The sequence below is a fragment of the Carassius carassius genome, chromosome 48 (assembly GCF_963082965.1).
Source record: "Carassius carassius chromosome 48, fCarCar2.1, whole genome shotgun sequence".
Lineage (NCBI taxonomy): Eukaryota > Metazoa > Chordata > Actinopteri > Cypriniformes > Cyprinidae > Carassius > Carassius carassius.
In genome coordinates, this window is record NC_081802.1 from 19,338,886 (window position 1) to 19,366,001 (window position 27,116).

General features: G+C 37.1%; 1 protein-coding gene across 6 annotated transcripts in view; it reads left to right on the top strand.

Moving 5' to 3' along the window:
- The first annotated feature begins 335 nt into the window (after positions 1-335).
- Positions 336-27,116, top strand: part of LOC132131946 (ephrin type-B receptor 3-like) — a 45,923-nt gene continuing 19,142 nt past the window's right edge. For all 6 annotated transcript variants that reach the window (XM_059544130.1, XM_059544134.1, XM_059544132.1 and 3 more), the window contains exon 1: positions 336-880. In XM_059544130.1, the coding sequence (XP_059400113.1) occupies positions 817-880 (64 nt within the window). In that variant the 5' untranslated portion in view covers positions 336-816. The remainder of the gene's footprint in view (positions 881-27,116) is intronic.

Here is a 27,116-nt window from a genome sequence, read left to right on the forward strand (position 1 = left end):
TACAAATGAGCAAGTTTTATTTACTTTTCTTTGCAATTAGCCTATTTTGTAGAAAATCTCGCTATTGGGGATTTTGTTGTGTGTGTGTGTGTGATAATTATGTGTTAAATAATATATGTGCACACACTGTAACATAAATGTTTCCAAAACACCATATAAACTAGTTTGTTCATGCAAACTCTTAGACCCGCGGAGCGGCGCTCTCACCCTGCCAACTGCGCCAGATCATCCAGGGGGCGGAGCCAGCAGAATGACGGACAGCTGAATCTGAGCATAAACTCCTCCCCCCGTCGCCTTTTCTCTCTCATTCTCTTTGACGCTTTCCTTGATTTCAGAGCAGCCGATCTTCATTCCACTGCACATGGAAAGGCAGAGGAGCAAGAACGGTCAGCGCTCACAAGGTGAAACGCGCTCAGGGATTTTACGCATAAAATAAAGTGATTTTTTTTTTTACGGGACGCGATTTATTATTGGACTACATCAGAATGTTATTTGAGGAGGAATGGACATTTAAACAATTGTATAGGGATTTCACTGTGCATCATCTATAAACGGACACACAGGCTCTCCACTGATGAAAAATAAGCTGGAAGGAGCATTTACCCGGTGGATGAGTTTTAAAGCTCTTTCAGCGCTCCTTTAACACAAATTGCACATTGGATTACATAAACACTGCTGATATTGCAGTTTATGGAAACAGAGCTCAGGAGAAGACAGCTGAATTTGGAGAAAAGGGTCTCTGAAGCTGGACCGAGGGTCTGAAGGATTTACAATCTCCCCCTGGAGCTCCACTTTCATGTCCGAAGTCTTTGGTTTATGACAATGGATTATTTGCTGTTTTTATGCAGCTTTGTGCTGCCCCTGTCCTCGGCTGTTGAAGGTAAAAATGCCTTTATTATTATTTTTTTCTCACATTGCTTATCAACTCAAGCTAGAGTCTGGGAGGCGAGTCGCGGGTCGATACTATTGATGCGCGTCTAGAAGAGTTGCGCTTCGGACACCGTTAATAATAACCGGGTTTTAAGGTTTTAGTGTTAGCCTATAGAAACACGCGCCTGGCCCGATACTTCTTTAAAAAAAAACAGCGGAATTGATCTGGTCATTGAATGACACTAATACACATGCAATTACACTGCAGAACTTCTCCCTCCTAACTGCTGTTTATTTTCTTTCACCAAGACAATCGTTTCTGTCTCTCGTAAAGGAAACGTCTCTACAGGGAGTCCCACTCCAACAGTCTCTCTGTCAGTCAAGACGCAAATCCAGGCTCCTTCAAAAGAAACATGGTGTGAATATTGAGCGTTTCATATTTATTTTTTTTTTGGATCCAATATAAGGACGTTTGGGCAGCCCATAAATTGACCAAAATGTACATTTTATTAGGTTGCTTTCATGTTGTGAGTCAATTATGACCCTTAATGTGTAGCCTACGTGTTCTTTTTTAAATCACAATTATGATTAATTATTTCATAATGACCCAGATCGGTAGTTTAGTTGGCTTTTGATTCAATTAATTCTTCAAAGTCTGGACCTCCATTTGACTGGAGGACCTTCTGACACCAATAAAGATGAAAACGAGTGGGCGCTTAATAGGTTTTCACGGAGAAAAACAATCTCGGTTTATTTCTTTCTTTATTGGTATTTTTAACCATACATTTGGCGACAAGCATGAAATCGAGAACACTTGATTATTGTACTGCTGCTCAGACTTGCATTGTGAGTCTAGTGAAATGCTTTGAAACTGCACTTATTTAATAAAACTCGTATTTATATAGCCACATTATTGTTATTAGCTATTTTTTTAAGATAAAAAGTTTGTCTTATTGGATTATTTCTACCTACACCATTCATTGTACCGTAACCAAATTAGAGGATATATTGCCTTATTTTTTTTAATGTTTTAATGAGTGAAGTGGATGGATAATGAATGCGGGAAGTTGTTTGTTCATACCGTTTAGTTAAATTTATTTATTTAGGCTATCACTTTTTCCCACTGCAAAACCTTGGTGTGTATTTCTTTATCATTTCTATATCAACCTTTTAAAAGTTATTTAAATAAACTGCGCTCAGTGATTCATAGTCTTGTCCGATAACTTATCAGAGAGAGAGAGAGAGAAGTGAATGTTTATGTGAAAGGCACACACGGGCCTCGATTACTAGCCTATATTGTCTGATAGATAGTTCTATTTGTTTATCTCGAAAATCAAGCAGATTGTTAATAGTAGCATAATCAGGTATCAGAATTTTTTTTAATGAAAATTATTATTGAACAATACAAGCGTTATACGTGATAACAACGAATATCAGCGAGTGACTCAGTATTTTTTTATTATTATTTTTTTTTAAGAGTTAAAAGCACAACCCATCTTATGTGTCCGTATACTTAACTATTTTCTTAAGTGCATTCGGATTTAATTCCTACTAAGTGTTTTCGCTGACAACATGTATGTCATATTCTTGGTCCCTGGAGATTTCCCCCTATGAGAGCCCACTGAAGAAGAAGAAAAAAGAGGATCAAAGCTGTCCAACATGCATTAAAATGTGATTTGCAATGCATTTCTGATTTCTGCTGTAGCCTGTCCATAATATTAGTTACTCTCTGTTTGAATCTGAACTCACGCGTTTTCTTTCTCTCTTCTTGTCCAATTAGCCAAAGGCCTGGTTTTAATTCCCTTACCCTACTGCACTTATTATTTAGCACATGCGTACGTGTTTTATCCTGTAAACTTATTTTGAGGTAAGTGCAGTAATTGAAGGCATATCTAAAACTGGCCTCCGCTGTATAACAGTGTAGGAATATAGACCATTTGACGTCATAAATCAACGTGCTAAAATACTGACATTAGGCCTACTCTTGTTTATCTTTTCCTCGCGTTCACTATATTTACAGTAGTTCAGTCTGTAGCCCAAAAGAAAATGTCCTGCGCCTGTAGGAACAGTTTATGCCTTTTCGGTGCGTTTCTGCGCTCTTCATGTCCCATTGAAGTGGTTATTCAAAAGTAAACGAAGTTAACGCAGACATAGCTTTTACTGACGAAATAACAGACTCATTTTGGGGGGTAAACAGCATTAACATGAGAAACAAGAGAATAATTACAGGGCACGTTCACTGCAGAAGAGCCGTGAGCTTGAAGAAAGGCCTGAACGAGCAGCGTAAGCAAGACATCTATTTCTATTTTTAGAAAAAGGTTTAATTCAATGTCACAAGTGAGGTTTTGGGAAGCTGACCTGTTATAGGCCAGGGTGTGTCGATTTTATTTAAACCATTTTGCACCGACTGAGACGGTAAATGCAATGTTTGCACTTTTAAGAACCATTTATCAACGCGCAGGACAGGCCCGTTTAAAATGGAGCTGCTGATGGCAAACGTTAAAGAAATAGTAACAGTCACGTCTCATGAACTGTAGCCTAATTTACATGAAAAATCTATAAACATTTTTGTATGCTATAATCTTGTTTTTGATTAAAAAGCTTTTTGACAGGTTATGCGTCAACGACTGTAATTTATGGGCTACATCGGTATTATTATTATTATATTATTTTTATCCCCCCCCCCCCCCCACTGCTGTTAGTTTAACAGGTTGTAAATATGTTAGAAAGTAATAATAATAATAATAATAATTTATTATTAGTATTATTATGACAGCTGTTGAGAGCAACACTCGATGCGATCGATCTGTACAATCTACGGTCAAAAGGTTTATTAAAAAGAGGTCAAAACATTGATCTCTTCTTCACACCATTCACACACCCCTTTGAGTGGCTCTTTTCTCAGCTTATTCGATTCCATAAAACGTTTTCTACTAAGCATGAGCACAGTTCAGTCTAGTAAACTAATCAAAGTAATACACATCGTTGCTAAACTGTGTTCAGCGCTAGCTGTATAAATAAATAAAAACGCGGATTATAGAAGCAATCAACAACAAGCATTTGCGTTTAAAGTTTAGATGAGTAAGTGTGTATAATAGTTATATATTCAAATATATGTATCTATAAATTGATCTAAAATATGAAACAATAATAATTTATTTTTTTTGACCTAGTCTATCTGTTGCATCCATAAATGTAACCAAATAGTCTAAATTGGAGGGGCCCAAATGTAAAAGTTTAAGAAAACCCCACTCTGATTATTGGGTGGGACGCGTTTCCATGTTTCTGATGGTGGGCCTGCATTTGATGCATGTGCCACAGCTCTTGGGTGCTTCAGCTTGGTGTGCGGCCTTAAATTAAGTTCTTTTGTGTGGTATATTTACTTGCTTATTCATTCATTTTCATAGATATATGAGGTCTATTTATAAAATAATTGTTTGTTATTATATAAGTCTTGAGTGAGAGCCATTGAAAGGTCACATGTTAAACAGAGGATGGGTGAACAGATGTCCGCTGGCTTTGTTTCAGACTCTCGTAAGGATCTCAAAGGAGTTTCAGACTATTAAAATGCTATGAAAACCAGGCAGAATCACGAGTGACTTACTGTAGTGGTCAGCATGAGCTCATATCCCTAGCCTATGAACATGAGCACTGATAACCTTTCGATTTCAGGAATCCTTTGGCTGTATAAACTGATGGCATGCCCAGCATGGAACAATAACTTGCACTGAAAGCCAATATTAAACCAAGTGCTCTGTTAATTGATGAAGAAGTGGACGGGACGCTGACTGGAATGTAGAATTCACTCTTTTTGGAGTGTCCACTCAAAAGGCCCATCCTGGCAGCTGACGCAAAGGCCTTTACAGAAAAATAGGTCTTTGACACTCACGACAGTGTGAGGAGAGAATGTGTCTGGGCCCGAACACTGCCAAAATCCCTCCGGTGCTGTCTGCAGCTACCGAAGCGGAATGAGAGAGAGGAATCGAGAGCAAAAGAGAGGCAGAAAGAAAGAGGGATTGAGAGAAAAAGAAACATCGGAGCTTGGTTTCTGTCTTCGGTTGGTCATGAGCGAGATGGGTGGTGCTGGCAGGGAATATATCTGCTACCAAAACGCCCATTGCAAAAAGGGGGGCGGCAGCGCAGAATGCCCAAACAAAGTCACACGATTACAGGCACAATAAATTTTTCTTTCCATTTGAATGGTTCTCCCTCTTAGAATCAGCCCCAGGGAAGTTTTCGGACTGCATGCGTGCATTGGTTCAGTGAATTTACAGTCAGAGCCAATCTGATTAGAAAAAAATAATATTTTTTTCCTGCCCAGAAACTACTTTTATTAAGGCTTTATACATTTGTTATATTCGTGCACCATCTATGACTGTTATAAGATGTGTTTTATGGCCACTCGAGAACCGTGCGTGTAAAAAATCTTATATTAGCAACATTTTGTGACATGGTGGCTATTTAAACTCAAACAATTTGCTTCAATTTCAAGCTACCATACAAAAGCAAAGGCAACTCCATCTCTCCATATGCATGCAGTGCACAAGGTGTCACAAACGAAGCGGTTCACAGAAATAGGCTATGTATGCTCTGACTGATGGAAGTAAGACACATTTTTACAAGAATACCATAGGGGTTACTCTATAGGGAAGCCGTTCGGCCAGTAGGAGTTTGGAAAAGCTTCCAGTGTTTTGATCCTTTGCTGAACAATGTTTATGAGCTTCAAACCAGTCCGGCCTGCTCCAGTGATAAAGCAGAAGAGTTCTTTGATAATAATTCCTTGAAATGAGAGAACGCTAGTTCAGTTGGGGGATGTGTGATGCTGGAAGCCCTGCAGGAAATGGCTAATGCTAACGCTAGGTGCAAATGTCTGCTTTGATTAGCAATACGGGCATGGTGTAACTGGGTGGGGGGCGTTAGGGCTAATGATGGCTTCTAAACTCCACGCTACCAATCAGCCAAGGCCTCTAGATGGTTAAAACAAGCTCCTAATCTCCACATCAAACACAGAGAGTCCCAGGCAGGGGCCCAGAAGCACGCTGGCCCTTTACCCTCTCTGTTAAATCTAGACTTAAATTTGCACTTTTGAGCCATGCTGTTCAATTACACATCTGTAGACTTTCGTCTTAGCCATTCATTTTGTTAATGCATATATCTACAGAAATGAGTTCTGACTGGTTTAATTTCTGCATTTGGGAATATATGAGGAAGATGCTAGAAATGTTAATGTTGTGATTTATAGATTTTATGAATCTGTAAATTAAAAAAAATAAACAAATAAATAAATAATATGTAAAAAAATACAATATTTACTACAATTAATATTACTGTAAAATCATTGTGTATTCTTGACATATTGCAAAAAGCTCTGAATCTTTGTCAGTCTTTAACTTTGTTGTTATTTTGTCACAGTTTTACTGCTATAACAGCTGTAACTTTGTTGGAAACTATTTGGTTACACTTGCTTTTAATGGTGTCCTTGTTAGAGTGTGATTATACATTTAAGTACTGAGTAATATTAATTAACTATATGCATTTACTATCTGGTTAGGGTTAGGATGAGGTTTTGGTTTAGTGTTAGTTGCATGTAATTAATGCATAATTTATTGTTATTATTATAGTGAGTGCATGTCATGTGTAACAAGGAGGCCAACTATTTTTTTTTACCATGGTACGCTTGTGCAAAGTTAAATAGTTTTAACCGACAACACAAAATGAACTGGTGTTAGACAGGAATTCGTTTACTGCTTACGATATTTGTCACCTCTCCATTTGGTGTTTGAGGTGAGAGCAATGGCACTTTGGCAAGGTGCAAATGCAGGTACTTGTTATGTCGTAAAAAATTCCTGAAGGCATTGCAAGTCTGTCTGTTCTGTCTGTTTTAACTGTACTTCTTTTGAAATTTAGCTTGCTGGAAGTGAATCAGACGATTCATGTAAATGCAAAGCAAGTGCCACATATATGCATGTGCCACACTTTTATTTGGTGAATTCCTTTAAGACGTTGAGGGCAATCTCACTGATAACATTTTTGTTGAATTACCATGCATGTTTGAGTACAAAATTCTAAGATATTGTACAGTGCTGTATGCATTTTAATAGAGACTTTACTTCTATAAGTATAAGCATAATTTCTTATTTCCCATCATCCCCTTTACCCTTCTCCAACTTTCTGTTGCTACATCCAGTTTCGACAGGGTCACCATTTTTATCCAATCGGGGATTCTGAATGTATCTCTGTCACTGATTCATTTATGACTTGTTGTCAGGCTTGATCGATCAGACTTAGCCTTTCTGGCAACTGCCCTTTCAAAATGTGCCAAGCCTTCTAAAGCCTCTCATTACCAGCTTTTTAAGACTTACAGAAGAATGAAAGGATAGAAGATACAATGAGTTAGAATATAGTATTTGTCCAGTGATCTTCCCATCAACTTCCTGTGAAGATGGTAAAGGCTAGAACCAGAATGAAGGGTGCCCATCACATCTCGAGATTAAATGACATGTTTCTGTAATTATCTCCAAAAGGCCGTTTTCCAGCCATGCCCCAAGTCTAGAGAACATTAGAGGCATTAGATATAAGACAATATAAGGCAAACGTGCTCCTGGTATACCTTTCTGCAGAACTTAGATTGAAACCTTAACTACACACCTGAACTAGATAATCAAAATTTTGGGGTTGATTGCAAAATACATGATTGTTGCAGCACTAAACTCAGCTGGAAAGTAGATCACAAGGAGGAGGACTGAAAACCCCTTGATATCAGGTACGCTGTGCACCTCCAAGTCACTTGCGAGCCGTAATGAGTGGTTTATCTGTTATTAAAGTGCCCTCAACCTGAACAGGATAGATGAGGACATAGGCGAACAAAGGGACAGAGAAAGACTGATAGAATTGTCCGGTTTCTAAAAGGCACTTGGTACAGTATTGGTTGAGCAGTTCATCTGAAAAGGTGCTGAGAGAAGAGACAATGGAAATACACTGGAGCTGGTCGCATGGGGTTATGAATGCAGTGGGAATTGAGGCAGAGATCAGGATAGCGAGAGCAGAGAGTTTTCATCTTCTGGCTTGGACAGCTGCCATGGATCTATCTCTGCATCTTAAATTTTACTTGCTCGGCCTAGATTTGCCTGAGAGGAGATCATTGTTTCTGCCTTTACTCTCTGTTCGTATTTCTACCGATCACTCTCTTATTCTGAGCTAGTCTAAGAAACTCTTGATGGGCAAAGGAAAAGGAAGGGTTTTTAATGAATCTTAAAAGCCAGTGAGCATCAATCAAAGACAGCCTTGAGCATGCACACGAGATCAGGTCCACCTGACAGCAGGAAAGTAAAAAATAAAATAAAAAAAGGTTATAGTCTCCATAAAGAATCAATGGATCGCTTGGCAGGCAGGAAAAAAATAGCTTTCCAGTGTAACAGACAGATGTTACCTCTTATGTCGCAACAGTTGGTGGCTTGAAACTGTCACTCTTTTCATTGGTATACTCATTTGTAAAGCTGCAACACCATCTAGATGCATGTTGATCATAAAAGGGATGACAACCTGGTGAAAACCCAGAGAACAAGTGTGGGAAGTTCATAGGCCTCTCCCTCCAACAGGTGGGCTTTATCCAGACAGAGAGGCTAAAGACAATGCACCTCTTTCTCTACTCTGTTTACCATTCCTTGTTCCACATCCCAGCCAATTTTTTTGCTACACTTTCCCACTATCTTTTTACAGCCCTCCCCCTTCCCTGTTCCCCATGGGCACCTTATGTGGCCATTTCTTATCAGAGAGATAATTCTAATTGTGGCATTATTTTCCCTATCTATTATCTCACCCTTTCAGTGATATCAGAATCCCAGAACAGGTCCAGAAGCTTGGGGACAGGGCCTATTTACCCACCTTTGTTGTATCTGGTCATTGATAAGATTTGTGACTATGTGTGTGTGTTCTTACAACTCTAAGTCTGTCACAGTATCTTATGGGAGCTAAGTGCTATGTCTATAAGCAATGTAAGTCAAGTTCTTGCGGGATAGATTTGACAAGTTTAGTCTCTTGATACCTCTTTGCCCATGGCTTTTAAGAAAATCTGAGTGAAGGTTCCCCCTCTTGACATCTTATTTGAAATAATGAAGGTGCAAGAGCACAAAGCAGCCCCAAACCATCATCATCCCATACATGGCTTGGAGGAGAGTCAAGCAGAGGTCTCTAACTAAGAACAGGAGCAGAATCAGCATGCTGAAGTGAAGTATAGTCTCATGGGGAGTGAAAGCAAGCATATTGACATGAAATGGAGCTGGCACTGGAAACAAATTAAAATATCCCATGACCAGATTAGGGATTGTGAACTGAAGGGCCATATTTGTATCATGGGTGTGAGATGCACCACTTTTCGTTGCAACTTTTGCCCTGTTGTGTCCTCTGGGAAATGACCTAAAAGGATGGTGATGATTAGCGATTCAATTTAGCCAGCCGTCGATCAATATGGCAGGCCAAGAGGAGATGGTTGTTGATGCTATGTGGCGATCGAAATGTGAAGGGACTAGATTCCTCTTCCTTGGCAAATTAAGCAAGCTGTTTGTCAATGTTTTTACTTATTCATAAATTTTTCCTTCAATTTGGGACAGCTTGGTCTGAAGGAGCTAGCTAAGTAGCAAAGCACTTAAGACTAATCTATAGAGTTCAACAGTGGGTGCAGCCTTGTGCTTGGTTAATTAATCAAGACACTGCAGTAGTGTCATAAAGACAAAGCCACTTACGACTAAAGCACATCAAGGGGGTAACATCTAGAGATTATTCTTTAAACTTAAGCGTTTCTGCCACTTTTATTGATTCAGTATAGATAGAACAGGAAATTAACCATGATTTAATGTGTTGTACTTTGTTTGCTAACTGTCACATTACCGCAGCAACTAGAAACGTCCAATCATCCATCCATGCATCCATTTTCCAAACCACTTATACAATGAAGGGAGTGGGGATGCTGGAGCCTATCCCAGTGTCTCAGGCCAAAGGCTGGGCACCACCCTGGACAGATGGTCAGTCACAGAGCTAGCAACTTTGTTTGTTTAAATGTTTGAATGTTCCGGAATGCAGACATGGTTAGAAAATACATATCCTTCCAAAGTAGATTTATGTAAACCAAGTCTCATGCACACAAAACTTCAGCCATCAGAAGACTCCATACATGTCTATTATTAAAGGATGTGCAATCTGTTTATTTTATCACCCTGTTCTTTGCATCATATTTTTGCATATTATACTCGCCTTTCCTCAGGTTGTCAAGTTCAGACTCAGGGAAACATGTCCATTCATCCATGACTCTTCTGAGGAAGATGTAAATACAGGGTTGTCACCAGTACATATGGTCAGTCCCCCAGTGGTGGAAATCCAGTACAGCTGACTTGTTCCTATGAGTAATCTATGCCAAGGTTCAGTACACACCCTGTGGTTCTTCTGATGAGCTCCCATGTTGAACAAATTCTGCTATGAGACCACCAAGAGATGTAACATACCTGAAATACAGAAGTTCACATGTAGGTTCCAGGCAGTCAAGGTGTGGTTAGCAGGTCTGTAATTAGAGTTGAGGCCACCAAGTCTTCGTGACGGCATGTCTGTTTTTGTGTGTGTACTGGATTTAATGGATCTATGTGTGTGTGTTCAAGTGAGTGAAAGAGAACAACAACAGAAAATTCCCAGACTTCTCATTATCTCTATACCTGTCAATTGCATCTCTTAGCACCTGTACTTCCTAAATTGAAGGGCGTCCTGGCATAAAATTATTTTACCAGTCGTCGTCTTTGTGCCACCTTTGCCTTCTGTGTTTCCCAGGCACTTCACATTACTGCAACACACCAGTGCCTGTACATTTATACCACAATACAGAGTCTTATTGAAGGACTTTATTGGTTCAGTGTAGACTCCGTTAAAGCCACTGTGTTTGATTTATAAGTCAATGATTGACTCTAGATTGCTATAACCTTCCATGTCACCTGCACTACAAACAGACACCAGCAGCAGCCGTGCATTTCCCATCTCTTGTACACCGTTCCTGTTTATTCAACTCTGTTATCTATTGTGACCATTTCCATTTAGTTCCTCCATCAACACTGCTGTCTTCACATGATTGCTGTGTTGTTAAAATGCAGTGTCTCCAGATACACCCACATTTTGATTTATATATTAGATTATTTTTTAGATTATGAGTTGGGCAGTGGGGATAAACTCACAATACAAGACATTTTATAACTCGATATGGGAAATTTAACCTAAAAGTGTTTTAAATTTTACATAACCCCATAGTAAAAACATATATTGGAATAAAAAGGAGACCCATCTCATGTCTAACTCAGACCTCCCTCCATCCCTTCTCTCCCTCCGTCAGCCTTCTCACCAGGCCCTCTACTGAGACCCATAAATCAATGGAGCTCAGTAGCCTGTCGGAGGTTTACCGTCTGTGGGGGGTATTGGTGGCCTAGGCTCCCCAGCCACTGGCTTTAGTTACACATCAATGAAGGGTGAATAATACATTAGTCAGCCCCTGACAGTACAGTTCTAGGTGGGCAAGCAGACTGAGACTCCCCAGGCCCTTCATCAGTGCATCTGTGCCATAATCAGCCTCTGGAGATACACCTCTTAGCTTTGGCCTACCTCTCTTCCACCTAATTTACTTACTGTGTATGCAAATATTATGATGTTTAAACACCTGCTTTGGGGGTTAAAAGTACAGTTCTCTCTAAAATAAAAACTCTGTCATCTATTGTTCACATTCTAGTTGATCCAGTCCAAATAGTTATTAAGTGAAGTCAATCTCTATAGAATATGGAATACAGGTGGCACTGTGTGTAAGGTATTTAATACAAATAAATTGCACCATTCCTTTCATGAGGCCAGGAACTGCAAGTGACACTCATTAAGTCTAGGTTAATGATTTGAAGGTTAATAGGTTAATGGCCAGCAAGTACTGTGGAGATGGATTGTTGTGGCATAAACATCGTGGAACTGTAGCAATCACAGTACAGTTGCACTGTGTACTGATTTATATCCAGAGATTTTCAACTGGCCCTTCCTTGCATGCACAATTATAAAAACATTCACACTATTCCTTCAATGTATCAAGGCTTTTATTTAATTGTTCGGAGACATCTAAACCCCTGGCCATATGGGGCATCCTAGAATTGGATGTCAACCGTTCTATCAACCTTCTCCAGCATAACTGCCCAGAAATGAACTTCCATTACTAAGACCTTCTGTCACAATCTGTGAGTCAATTTGCTGTAAGTGAAACACTTAAGTGCATGATTGTGTGATCGCCAATGACCTAGATGCCCATGTGTCCTAATCAAGCAGTTGTTTCTATTTTAATCAAAAGTCTCGGGGGTGGAGTCCATGAATTAATTGCTCACATGACCATCTTCCATACACTCCGCCAGTCTGTGTCTGTGCGTTAAAGAGACAAAAACCTTTTAGAAAGGTCTAACGAGTCAAGTTATTATTGCAGCCAAGTATGAGATTAATTAACTGAGCAGCAATTAAGAACACGGCTGAAAAGATCTAACAGATAAGCATGGAGAGATTCGCAACCAACATTTTTTTATTACTTCTTTGCTTGCTTTAGCCAACAGGGAGGGTACAAGGAGTAAACAGATATAACAAGCTATAACCTTCAATTAAAACCCAGGCGCATTGGAAAAACGTGCGTTTCGTTTTGCACGTTTCACAGCATTTTCAAAGTGAAATGTCCAGTGAGTGGCGCTAAAACCGTGTTCAGTTTTCCTTGAAAAGGTGATATCCGTTGAGTGGTGCTTAAAGGTTTATGCTCTATTGCATTTTGGATGTAACGCATCACCTACACTAAATCTAACCGATAGTGTTTGCAAAAGCAAAAAAGTAAAATAAAAACACATTTGCCGAAGCAACAATGCCATTTTAGATTGGTTCTACAAGTCTTTGAGCTCTTTTATCATGTGTTTCACAGTCCTCGTACCTGAGCATTTTACTATGTCAGAAATACATACATATCGTGTTGGAATAACTATTGTTGGTGTTTTTCTGTTCATTTCAGCTGGAAACTGCAGTGATTTGTATGTAAAGGTAATTGTTTTGTAGTTAGAGGCATGCTTTTCCATGGAGCTTACGTATGTTGACTAATTGCCAAATAAGTACAATTCTTAGTACATTACTATGATTCACCTAGATAAGACATACCTGGATCAGCCAACTTTACCAGTGCCTGAATAAAATGACCAGCATATGATCAGTTACCTGGTGTGAGTGGTAAAATATCGATCCAGAAACATGCTATATGGGGTAACATCTGTGCTTGATGTGCATGTATAATCAGCTGTGGGAGCAGCTGAAATTTGCATATCTCTGCGCCCTACTTTTTTGTTGGAAAAATGACATATTTCCAAAGTGTCAGAGTTAGGTAGAAATGTCCAGTTCCAAACTATGCTTTTAGTCATATTCAGTATTCGTATATAACATATTCAGAAATTCTGTTTGGGTGTGTATTTGTTTCTGTGGATTTATTTGTCGGCTCAACAGTCACAAAGGCCCTACCCATCCACATTCCTGTCGGTAACTGCTTAACTTTTCATTGTTGTTGCAGTCCTGACCTGAACCAGATAATAAGTGGGCAGGTAAACATTAACGAATGGCTCTGGGACTAATGAGCTAACATGAGAAGAGCTAGTTGAAAAAGGCCTGTGCTGACTCAGGCTAATGTGTCACATGTAAAAAGAAATGCAAAAAAGTCCAAAGAACTTAACATAATAACTCCTATTATGCTTGGTGTAGTTGAAACCATTAGACATGTTTTCTTTGTTCTAGCAGGTAATCCACAACACGTCCTGATAATTAGCATGCAGCATGACACTGAGCTACAGATTTGCTCCCATGTCTTCAGCGGTAGCTGCCAATGCTAATATGTGACGGCACTGGGAAGTTCGCAGGGATCTTGCCCTCGCAGCTTGGGTTTTCTTCTCAAGAAATGCAAAGGAATCTCAACATATTTGGAACATTACAAAGTGATCAAAAGCCACTGGAACGTTGGAAATGTGGACCACATCAGTCCAGTAGCTGCTAACAAACAGCTGCCCCATGATGTAAAGCAGAAATCTCATATTTAACAGCCATTAGAGGTTATTTGTATGTTTGCATTGTAAAATTGCACTGCATGTCTGGCTGATGACTATATCAAGAGTAATTTCACCCAGACATATATCTCATTACATCATTTGAAGTGGAACGGCAAAATAAATTCTAACCAAAGCCTTTATGTTTATACATAGTACATTTATAGATGCTTCTGAGTGACTGCAATGATGAACCCAAGGTTTTTAAGGTTTCTTCATCAATGGGCATGTTTGAATTTTTTTTTTTGTTATATGGTTTTATTCTTTAATAGTTATAGAATATTTTTGCTCGCATTAAAATAATTCAACCTTTTCCTAGGTTGTTGCGTTTTTAGAGGTGTTTTTGTTATTATTATTAATATTTTTCTTCTAATCTTCAAGTATGGAAAATCTTTACTTCCAAATTTTTGTATCATAAACATTGGTGATGGTTGAAGAAGCACTGTGTTTTTCTGATACCTGTTCACTTTCCCATTGTGTCCATGCCATTATTGATCAGAATCCTTGAAGTCAGCTTTGACATCATCCTCAGCATCCTTTCGCAAACATCTTATCTCAAGGTAAAAGTAGTTGGAAAAAAATGAGGGTTTGGGGGCATTTCAACATCCGCCACAGTCTGAAGTACCTCCTTAGTGTTATAGCATGGCAAATGCCTTCCAGTGGTCCTCAGGGATCGTGCCATTACCATATATTTAGCCTAGATGTCTGTTGGCTGCCTCTGCAGTAGCATAATGAACGTGTCAAAGGGAGGCTAGTCACAAACTTAGGATGTTGGAGGATGGAGATGAGTCTCTGGACAGCATCTACAACAGACAGCTCCTCTGTGCGGCTGACAGGCAATGCCAGTGGGCAGCGCGGTGCCAAAATACCTCCATAATGAACCTGGAATGGAGGTATGGGGACATGCCTGCTGCCTCGTTCTTTGGCCTGGATTACAAAACACAGGAGAAGAATATAAATACCTCCAAATCCAACATATTCAGAATTTTGTGGGAGGGCACATGGCTCCCTGGAGACCGGGGCTAGTTGTCACACTCGTTACTCCAGTAAAAATTTCTTAGGGTTGATTTCTTTTTCCAATTTCTTTTTTTACTGTTATTGTCCATTAAACAAAGATGTGTTGACTTTTCATGGCAATATGCCTCAATAGCACCATATGAATAATGCCAGTGTACTCAGGTTGTTTTTGATTTATGATCTCCATCAGTACTGTGTGCCAGATCTTGGGACATAGCTTGACTGATACTATGAGTAGTGGGTAATGATGCGTTCAGCTCTCTATAGAGCATGGAGTCATATTTTAGAGTTTCAAAATGATTTTTTCTTGGTATTGGCAGACTTGCATTCCTGGCAGTTTATTACAGACTGAGTTGAATTTCAACCAGAACGAGAAAATCTATCAAAACGTAGTTACCGTGATTATAGTCGTCTATAGTATACTTTTCGCTTGAGGAGAGGGAGAGGTGTTTGACTGTTGGTTAAAATGTGCTTACACTAGTCTCAGCCAATGGCAGGATTCATCATGCTCAATGGATTGCAATTTTCTCCACTCATAAAAAAAAAAAAAAAAAAATAAAAAATAATAATAATATATATATATATATATATATATATATATATATATTTATTTATTTATTTATTTATTTATTTATTTATTTATTTATTTATTTATATACTACACATCTTGGAGGTTATATGTTTGTTTTTATGATAAACAAAAGCTACATTACTGTTTAAACTATTTTCAACTCTTCCAAACATTTAATTGTTTATTGAACATAGGTGTCTTTTTAGAAAGCTTTATGTTTCATTTAAACAGAATGTCTCAATACAATGTAACTAAAATGCAATGGTCTGTAAAAGTTAATCCTTTTTTTTTTTTTTTTTATAATTCAGAATTTTTATTTATTTTAAATAATAGAAATAAGACACCATGGTGATGCCAAAAACAAAAGTTTTTGTTTGTTTGTTTGTGTATGAAACACAATAAAACAAACTGGAATTTCTGCAGTACTCTTTGCTTGGGTTGCATCGCTATGACCTTTTGTGACCTAAACATATGTTTTATTATTTTCTCAGTGCCATTTACAAGATGCTTTAGGAGTCAAAGTGTCCCTCCCCCTCTTCTAAACCTTCCGTAAATCTGTTTACTGTCACTGGTTTGCATTTTTCAACTAGTCCGTTGAGTCATCTGTATTTATTCTAGCTGGCCCTGCTCCCCGCTGACAGTAAAGGAGACCTGGAGAGCATGATAGACAGGGAGAAAAAGAGAAAAGGGGTTTCAGAGATATGGGGGGATCAGAGAGAATGAAGTGGATGGAAAGGATGGCTGTGATCAGCTTCGGCCTGTCAAAACACTTCCTGTTGACTGATACACCCTCAGACACTTGTGAAAATAAGACAGAGATATAAAAGGTGCGAATTAAACATTTAAAAAGAGAGAAAGAAAGAGCGGCTGAGAGCCCTGCAAAAGATGGCTACTTTGAAAAGCGTAAGAATGTAGGATATTTTAGGTTGCTGTGATGTTTTTATGGTTGCTACATCCTTCCATCAACACATTGCCATTTGTTTTTAATGTTTGTGCTGACATTCTATAACGCATGAAATTTATATAAAAAATAATGACTAAAATATAATGAATTTTATATGAGAGAACATGCTTTTGTATTCTCTCACAAATGTTTGCGTTTTCACCAAGAAACTTTGCGGTCGTGCGCAAATTCTTTTTCATTCACTCGAGAAACTTTGGCTCGCAAAATGTTTGCGTTTTCGCAAATGAACTTTGCGAAGTCGCAAAGGTTTTGCACAAAACCTGAGAATTTTTTTATGCAAAAGTGTTGTGTTCCCAAGAGAAACTCCCAAAACGTTTGCATTCTCCCAAGAAATTTGTGATTTGATCACAAATCTTTGTGATTATGCAAAGTTCCTCAGGTAAGACAAAAGAATGCAAAAGCATTGCAATATTATTTTTTTTCCCCATCTCCCATCTTTTTTCCTCCACTTTGTTTAGGGTTCTGTGTGTCTAAACTCTGATTCTAGAGTTTTCTTTTATAATTATGTATAAAACCACAAACAGAAACACTTGCTTAGATGTCATAAACGTGACCATCGACATTGATACTGAAACATGACCGTGGGGAGAATCACATGCTCTGACGCATAAATTACATTATGCTAGTGTTTTAGACTAGGAATCCACATGAAACACATCATACATCATGAAAGTACAGCTGTCGTTTTCTCTGACCAGCAAACACTATCATTACGGTTGTGTAAAGATGCCTGAAGCGTCAGTGCAGGTGAAGACATCATACTGTAATATTTTTAAGAAATAATTGGAAAACCAAAAAGAGCACAAGCTTTTAAATGAAAGTCTTGGTAGATATTGATTAGTGGGGAACACTTTTGAGTCATTTCTAACCAAATAGTCTAAACTAAAATTATGAACACAGTCGAGGCCTACGCATTCTTGTTTGCCTTGCAGCCATACAATAACTCGGCTCTACAAGAAGAAACACGAACACAGTAATTGATTGTACTCCTGCAGCGATGTGAGTCTAACAGACGGCTCCCGTTTAGTGTGAAATCTGTAATTGGATCAACGTTTGGTATCAGAATACGCCAGCGTGTTAGCTTAAGTGTTCATTAATAGCTGATCGTGCTTTATCTCCATCTCAGCGCATCTTGTGTGCTGTCTAGCCACAACAGAGTAACTGATGTGCAGTATTAAAACTCTTTCGCTAAGTGTTTCAGGGGACACATGCCGAATTCATGGCGATTGACCACAATGTGAACAGGTGGCCAGAGTGCAATAGTCATTTTATATCATGGATCCCTTCTACCATTTTCTTAAAGGGGACATTTTTTTTACCTTATCTACCCATGAAAGTTTATAGTATTACCTTATAAGGCACTAATATGCATCTTCCAGTTGTAAACGAGGTCCAAAAAATATATATTTTTAAATATTTTCACCCAGTGACAGCTTTTGTACCTTTTCTTTCTGAATATATAGTGATTTTTCAATAGATATTTTGATGACAATGTTTTATAAGGTGTATAACCATATAATAATATGTGTATTACTGTATTATAATGTTGTAATACATACACTCCAAAAAAAGTACCTTCTGGGGAAGAAGAGTTTATTCCTTGTCCCAGTTCCCTAAAAGGGATATTTTGCACCTTATTTACTCATATTTTAGTAGTACCTTTTAAGGTGTTATAGGGATAAATAATGTACAAAAGTGTACCTTTTGAAAAGGTACTACCCCAGTAACAGATTTGTACCTTGTGTTTTCTGGGTGTACAGTGGTTTCTCACTAGAAATTCTAATGCCTAATGTTGTATGTATTGTATAACATGTTATAATGTCTTTATTACAATATTATTATATTGTAACACATACACTCTCAGAAAATGTTTTACCTTTTGGGATATAACAGCTTATCCCTTATCCTATTACATTTAAAAAGACATTTTATACATTATCTACCCCTAAAACACTCATGGTGCACCTTGTTACAACTCTAAGGTACTAATATGCATATTTTATGGGTAGAATACCAGTCAGTCCCATATGAAAATGAGTATGAAAATGCGTTACAAGTCTTGAGTTATTCAAATGGAGAGAGGGACACTGGGAAGGTCTCAATGCATTAAACAAGTGACATGATCACCCAATTTCTTTAGGAGCTCTGGACATGCTAGTAACTGGGACACACATTTAGACACTGGGAATGCAGAATTTTGAGCACACCTGGTTAGCAGACAGTCGCCCCAGGGGCTGCCTGTTCATCAGATTGACTGTTCTCTGTAATTAAAGGCCTTGGAAGAAGGAAGAAAAGGAACTCATTTGGGTAAGGAGAGGTGCAATGCCCATGACTGTGACTGGAACTGGATCTGGAAGGCACTACGGGGTTCATGCAAAAACGATCAAGACTTGAATTTTCATTTCAGTTGTGGCTCATATTTTGCTCGCCGTATGATCCTGACGTGTTCCTCATTGTGCTGTCTGTGAGCGTGAACAGCATGTCTGGCTCTGCTTGATCAAAGCTAATTAACTCATTTTTCACAACCCCATTCCCTTCATGATGTCAACTTCAAAATCAGACCCCCTAAAACCTCGCACTAATCCCAACATCTTCTAATGTCAGCTGAAGAACTAATTAACACGACAAACAAAAATGCAGCAGGCACACAATCAAATGCTGTCATGGTAGCTGGTGTCTTTGAGATTTGCGCGTCGACCATATGCAATTCAACAAAATGAACAAATCACTCAGGTTAGTTCTCTAGTTAAAAGTAGAACTTAAGTGCATCTTTATATGAAATTGTATAAGTTTCTGCTGTCTTTGAAATATGGTTAAAGTTTACAATTGAATGTACTGACAAACATTTATGTTAAACTAAACTAAAATTCTTATTGAAAGTAGTATATGTCATGTATTTAAATATAGTTGTACTTAAACATTTGTAATCATGTAATGCACTTAAATGTAGTACATTTAAATATATTCACTTTAAATGCAATATTGAGTACCACAAACTTAATATTATGCTATTCAACATCAAAATAAGTTTACTTCTTTCAAGCACAAGACAATATTATTAAAACAATGACTTAAAAAATGTACTTAACGTAAAACAATTAATTTTACGTGTACCGAAGCGTAAGTACTTTATTTAAGTACACTTAATTGACATTTTATTTAATTAATATTTTATTATTTACACGTTTTTTTGTTTGTTTGTTAGTTTTTTGTGGGAAAATATACTTTTAAGATTTTTAGTACAATACAATTAAAATGCACTTCTTTTTCACAAGTGGTAGATTTTCCTTGAGCACATACTGATTAAATGCATAGCTTGAATTACATGTAACTTTGAATACAAGCCTCTGGCATAAATGTAAATCCAGCACGAATGTTGATTGTTTTGCATGACATAATAATAGTCAAGTGCCAGAAGGCTGTGTTTTCCTAAAGTTTTGAATTCAGTAAAAAATTCAGCAAAGACTTTTCGGGCAATTTTACTGGTTAAAAATTATGGTAAATCCATCATGAAATGAACATTACATCTGGAGCACTGATAGTGAGCCTTGTTAGTACGTAAATGGCTGGGAGAGTGACAATCATTGTGCCGTGACTGATGGCAAGTGAACGGATGGGGATGAGGAGACTCCTTTCATGATTTTCTCATGGAGGATTTAGGGTGTTGGTGATCCAGCCACCTACATCAAGAAGCGTCGACCAATTAGAGGTTGCACACCAGCTCACCAATAGCAGCCTTCTCCTCTAATCACCTCACCAGTATGGCACAAAAGCCCGGGCTGCTCACCACATTTCAATTTAAAAAGGATCCCCCCTTTTTCCCTCCATCCTCTTTCAACGACTTTCCCTCTCTCACCCATACTCTCTCCCCCACTTTCTGCTGCTTCACCTAACCCCCGAAGAGCTAATAAAAGGAGCTACAAAAGCCCACACAAAGCAGTCTAATAGCTTTAATAAGTTTAATGCAGTGTTGTCCTCTCTCTGTTGACACATCTCAATGTTGGGTGGTAAAACAGAGCTCAAGAGTTTGGAGACAGAGAATAACATTCTTTATGTAGTTTTTATTTATTAATTTTTTTCGCCGGGCCTGCAGTTTCGGTACGTTTTCACCATGGCACAGCTGGAGACAAAACTGGCATAGATGCAAGATGGAATAGACAGATCTGAGAATTCCAGATAACAATGAATTATTCCTGAAAGTTGAATGCAATGAATACAATGTTTGATTTAATAACTAGAATAAAATTACGCAAGTACACTTTTTTTTAAGAGTGTGAAATTTTACAATGAAATAGATTTTATTTAAGGATGCGCCAATCTGATTCTCATATCGGGTATCGGATCCGATACTTCCATTGTTTGCTGGATTGGGTATCGGTTAGACATCCGATATTGTGAATATATTCTGTGTTACAAATCAGCTGCACAAAAGTCATAAAAACACTATAAATCACAAAAGTTTTGTGCATTATATTGTGCTGATGAATATTTAGGTCCTTAAAGTTCACATAAACTCTTTTCTCCGCTGCGGCTGTCAGTCAGCATTCCCTGGTCGCATCCGGATGACAAAGCTCGGTACAAATGTCTACAAGATCATCCAGTGTTCTCATTATTGTACTTTGTAGATAAATATCTATGATTTTGCATAAAATGACTTTATCTTGCTTTAGTTTATTGTTGTTTCTAAATCGTGTCAATTCCTACCGGGTGTCTGTTAGAACAAAACATGGGAGTAGAAATAAAATGCTCTTCATACACACAGTAACTGAAGTTGAAAACTTTTAAAAGAAAAGGCTCAATAAACTGTTACACAGATATCATTCATTATGCATCAATATCTCTTCCCTTTAAGCTTTTTAGAGTGCTGCATGTTGTCACTCAAGTGCATCATTCTATGCACCAGATATGCATACTGGAAGCGCTTTGTATTGCACTGTTTTTGTTTTGTTCTATCATAAGTTGAGGACACATACACTGTAGAAAAAAAACACTCTATATTTAAAAGAAATGTCTTTAAATTTTATAGTATATATTTATACATAAATATATTGTTTTTCGTGAATGGATTTTATAACAATACAAATAGAATTTTATGAAAAAAAAATATTATTGAAAATCCTGAAAAAAATAAATAAATAAATAAAATAAATAAATAAATAAATAAATATATATATATATATATATATATATATATATATATATATATATATATATATATATATATATATATATATATATATATTACTGTAATTTTTTATTTTATTTTCTATTTGAATTAAGTCGATTGTGATTGAAAGAGTGATTATAAGTTCCACACCCGGATATATAGAAATTCTACACTTATTTAAAAGAAAGGAAAAAATATATAATTATAAACAGAAAAACACTGTCTCAACTAATAGCATAGGTGTGGGGCGGGGTTTTTTGTTCGACTGACCAATGAGACAGGTGAGGAGTCATCAGAAAACTGGTTTAACAACATTTTTTATTTATGCCGCTCCATTTGATGGCAGTAATGAAGCAGAAAGTATACATTTGTCCTTTAATTTTCATGAAATGTGAAATTATATGTAAATTCTGTTCTTTTTAGTCCTTAATCTGTACTCTCCTAGTCTAGTCTAGTCTTTTAACCTCCAAACGACATAAAAAAAAAGGAACGGGTAAAGCTGAAATCAGAAATCCTGCAGTAATCTCTCACCTGTCTGCCCACACACTACTGACTCAGTTTCTAAATCCACCGAACATTCTTTGTATCAATAGAGCTGGTTTTGTTCACATACCCCTCTTTAAACCATTGCCTTCTGGAACAAAGAAATATTTTAAGGCAGTCGTAAACCAGCAGAATGTGTGTGTGTGTGTGTGTGTGTGTTTGTGTGTGTTGACTCAAGTGTTTCTCTGTCTTCCTCTGTTATTAGTTCTGCTCTGTCATTATAGGATTAGAATGGAAGAGCTGACCTTTCTTACATCAATAAACGTGTGTGTGTTTTTAACATGCAACTCTGATAATGGGAATTTGGCTTTGAATGTGTGCATGCCATGCAACTTGTGTGATAAATGTTTAAACCAAAAACACTGACTTATCATTTAGTAATTTACATCGATTTCCATATTTCCTCCTAAACATCTGACTGCACATACATGTTCTGTAAATCATGATGTTTTGATTATGTGTTTTAGTAACCTTAAATATGTACAATTCCTGGGATTTTTGTGTTTATATAAGACCCTATTAATTAGACATTATATAAATATGTACATATATAAATATGTTAATAAGGTCCCATAGAGACTAAAAAAAATCAGGAAATTAACATTTGATATTATCTAAATACTGTTATTAAACACACACACACACACACACACACACACACACACAGAGATATATATATATATATATATATATATATATATATAATAAAAAGAAAAGAAAAAAAAATTGTAGTTTACTCTTTGCTTTTAAAGGGGTCATATGACGTTGCTAAAAAGAACATTATTTTGTATTTGGTGTAATAAAATGTGTTTATTTGGTTTAAGGTAAAAAAAAAAAAAGATTTTATTTTTACAAAGCTCATCATTCTGAAAAGCGAGGTGTGCTCTGATTGGCCAGCCATCCAGTGCGATGTGATTGGCCGAATACCTCAAGCGTGTGACGTAAATGTTACACCCTTTGCCATACTGAGATGCTGTCTCATCGGGTGATGAGACAAAAACAACAAAACCCATTACAATCAAGACATTTATTGCATCCAGTGGGGACATAATTACTGATTATAATGACTTATACTGTGTTTTTATGCGTTGCTTTGTGTATCACGCCCCTTAAACATAAAACTATGTCTGCATTTTTGATTGGAGAAATGACAAACAAGCGCTACTCTACACTGCTCAAAACTCGTGCTTGAATCATCAGTGGAAAATTCTTTAAATATGAAAACTTACTTACAGACTGTGAGTCAGAAGCAGACTCTCCTTGTAAAGTTGGAACTTCCCCACTTTAAAGAAACAGACACCGGCATTGTAGTCTTCTCTCCCAGGAAACAGTCGTCATCCTCAGTAAAATGCGCAGCCCACATCTGAATATTTGAGTTGGACTGTTCTGGAACATTGTTGTAAATACAACTTAACTAGTGATTTCTAATTGTGTCCTCTTTAGAAGACCAAACAAAGTAGTTTCATTTTCACAACGAAACAGCGTCTCCACAACATGGCAGCGGCGAGAACAGCGAGAATAATAGTTACACCTTCTTTCTTTGCGTGAACATTTGGGCGGCATTATCCAAACCTTCCCACACATGTGGGGGCGTGTTAGAACGAGACGTTTTAGGTAGGCGTGGTTGACTCTTAACTTTTATAAAGTATATCTCTTTGGATTTAAGACTTCAGTCTTTTCAACTTTACAGATCTTCTTTATGCACCATGAGCTTGTAACACTCCAAAGAGAAAGGAAAAATTTAAATCGTATCAAATGACCCCTATAAGTAGCCTATGTAGTATATTGTTAGTATTTTCTTATACTTCTGTATTTTACATAGAAAAAAATTAATTAAAAAACCCCAAAATAAACTATTACATTATATTTTATGACATTTAAGTCAACATGAGGCAAATAAGGAAACCTGCGTTTCATTTTGCGGCAGTTAATTTATGTGTCGAGGCTGTTTCCTCAAGTTTCATAAAAAGTTCTGCCTCACTAACTTAAGTTTATGGTGTGTCATTGGGTTTATTGGCTAAAGTTTGCCCATGCTTCACACTAAAACATTCAGCTTGTGCAAGGGAGAGGTTTCTTCTCAGTACTCGTCAATCAGGTTTGCCATCCTGCCAGAAAATACCCATATTCTTAGGCTTTTCCTCAAAACTGAGATAAACAGGAAATAATCGGTTCGGTTCCCTGCCGCCTAAACAAAACTTTCCCTGTATGGAGCCATTTCAACAGTAGCGAGCTAGTCTTTGAGCTGTGATGGAGGCTCGTTGCTGCTGTGGGCTTCATGCTGGAGTGTGAATGAATTGTCGCATTGAGGGCATGGCCTCTCACCCCCCTGACTGCGGCGGGATGGGGTGAGGGGTGGCTCGCCCTCCGCTGCGTTCGCTCTCTCAATGAGCCGAGACTTGCCTCCTCATCTAAAAGCGTGCTCAGCTGACACAATGCTCGGCTTTGCAGTTTTTTAGCACAGCTTACAAAACGCAAACAAAACAGAAGGCTGCAGAATGCCACAGTCAGTCTCCGCATGCTCCCGAACGTTCAGCCTGTTTCACTGAGTCACAGCTTGCTTTCACTTAAGCCCTTTTTCTCTGGGTTTGCCTTATGTTTTATTTGAGCTAAGGCTTGCTAGCTGTGCCACAGCTGGCAGCTGACGTATGGCTTTCTTTTAAATAATGAGAGCGGACCTGTCAGTCAGTGACACAATATGATGGTCCGGACGCACCGCATGATATCCCAACGGGCAATCATTGGTCAGATCTATCTGAAGAGCAAACAGCTGCCCTAGACTTGATCTCGACTTGTTGTACAAACACCGACATGTTTGAGACTTCTCATGTAGGCACAAACAAGCTCGATATTTCCAGTTCGACAGTGTTTACAAAGATGAGTGGAGAAGATAAAACTAATGTAAACTTGGCAGTAACATCTGTCTCAAAAGATATGACCTCAGTCAAATTAGACAGAGTGATACGTTTGATTTTGATTGACAGGTGAGTAGGCGGTCCTTCGCTGTCATCCGGGACACATCAGGATGCACTGGCAAGGTGCAAATAATGCAAATTGTTCTGCATAATTAAACAATTCAGAATCACAGTATTGTGGTCGTAATGGCTGCAGTTTAATCTTAAGGGCTCATTTTATTTTCTGTCAAAATAAAAGCTTTATGGTTTAATGTTTGAAAATCAAATAAATAATCATATTGTAATTTTACTGTAAATTAGTATTATTATTATTATTTTATGGTTCTTTATCATTTTTATGTATTTATTACAAAAGTAACCAATCTGTTTTATAGCCATAATACTTATTATTATGAAAATATGTATTATTATTATTATTATTACTATTATTATTATTATTACATTAAGTTGTTGTGCCATGTTTATGTATTTTATGGTTTGAATAAAATTAGACAAGTACACATTTTACATTTTACATTAAATTGCATTCTATTTTAGATTCAATAAATAAATAAATAAATAAAATATAAAACATAATATGTATATTACAAATTAAGGTTACACTTTTTTAAAGATGTTGTTATTGCAATGTAATAATACATTAAAGTAATATTAATTAACTACATGTACTATATAGTTATGGTTAGGATTTGGGTTTGGCTTAGGGTCACTTGCATGTAATTATGAATAATTAATTGTTATTATAATAGTAAGTGCATGTAATGTGGCACCTTAAAATAAAGTGTTAGCCAAATTAAAGTGTAGCAGGGTTATTATAGTTGACTAAAACTAAAACTTAAAAAGCCTTTTCGTTGCTTGCAATGAATGAGATAATAATGGAAATTAAATATTAAAGCTGCCATTTTATTTTATAATTATATTATTTCAGCTAGTTTCCAAGGTTTAACTTTATTTACTAAAAACTAAAACTGAAATAAAAATTAATTAAAAATAATATAGACATACTTAAAAACAACAAAAAACTAACATAAATGAATAAAACAAATTATATATATATATAAATGAAATAAAATTACTAAAACTTTACCTAAAATTAACATGAGAGCAGAAAATTTTAAAATAATATATAATCTATCCAAAACAATAACAAAAATTATAATAGTATAATAGAGATAGTATCTCAATGATACTAGAATAAAACTCATGTGCAGATACAATTTACAAAAAAAGTCATTCAGATTGATTTCTTTTACTATTATTATTATTATTATTATTATTATTATTATTATTATTATTATTTACCATAAACAGCAAACCTAGAGCAATTGTTAACAAAAATAGCAATTATTTTCCTCCAAATCATAAAGTCCTACATGTGGTCACAAGCACTTCAACTTTTCACATCCTGAATAATTGTTAATAGCAGGTGTAACAGTGTTTAGCACTCACTTTGGAGGACAAGAAACATACTCTGATATTTATTTTAAATACTCCCATTCATCTAATTTAGTCAAATATAGTCTCAATTGTAACCGCAGCCACGATGTATAAGCAGGTGGCAGAAGGTTGAATGGTCCGGCTCAATATGTTGGTAGTCTAGGCTGAGTGAGTGTCCTTACATTATAATAAAAACAGAGAGCCGCCCATATGGCTGGTGGGATAAAATCAGGAAAAACAGACAGGCAGAGCATATTGGGTAGTGAGGAAATTGTGAAGATCTTACTTTTGCGAATTTTATGGTGCTATTCAAGAACTCCTTTGCTCTGTTATATATCCTCTTGAGTTTACAGCTGCTAGCTTAAGGGTGCGAGTGTGTGGATGTTTTGTGTGTGTGTTTGAAGGGGAGTGGGTTGTCTTTCAAAAAACACTTAGCTTTTATTTCCCACCCAGCAAATACGAGGCTAATTAAATCTAATTAGAGAAGGGTTGTCATAAATCTTTGACAATGCCTTCT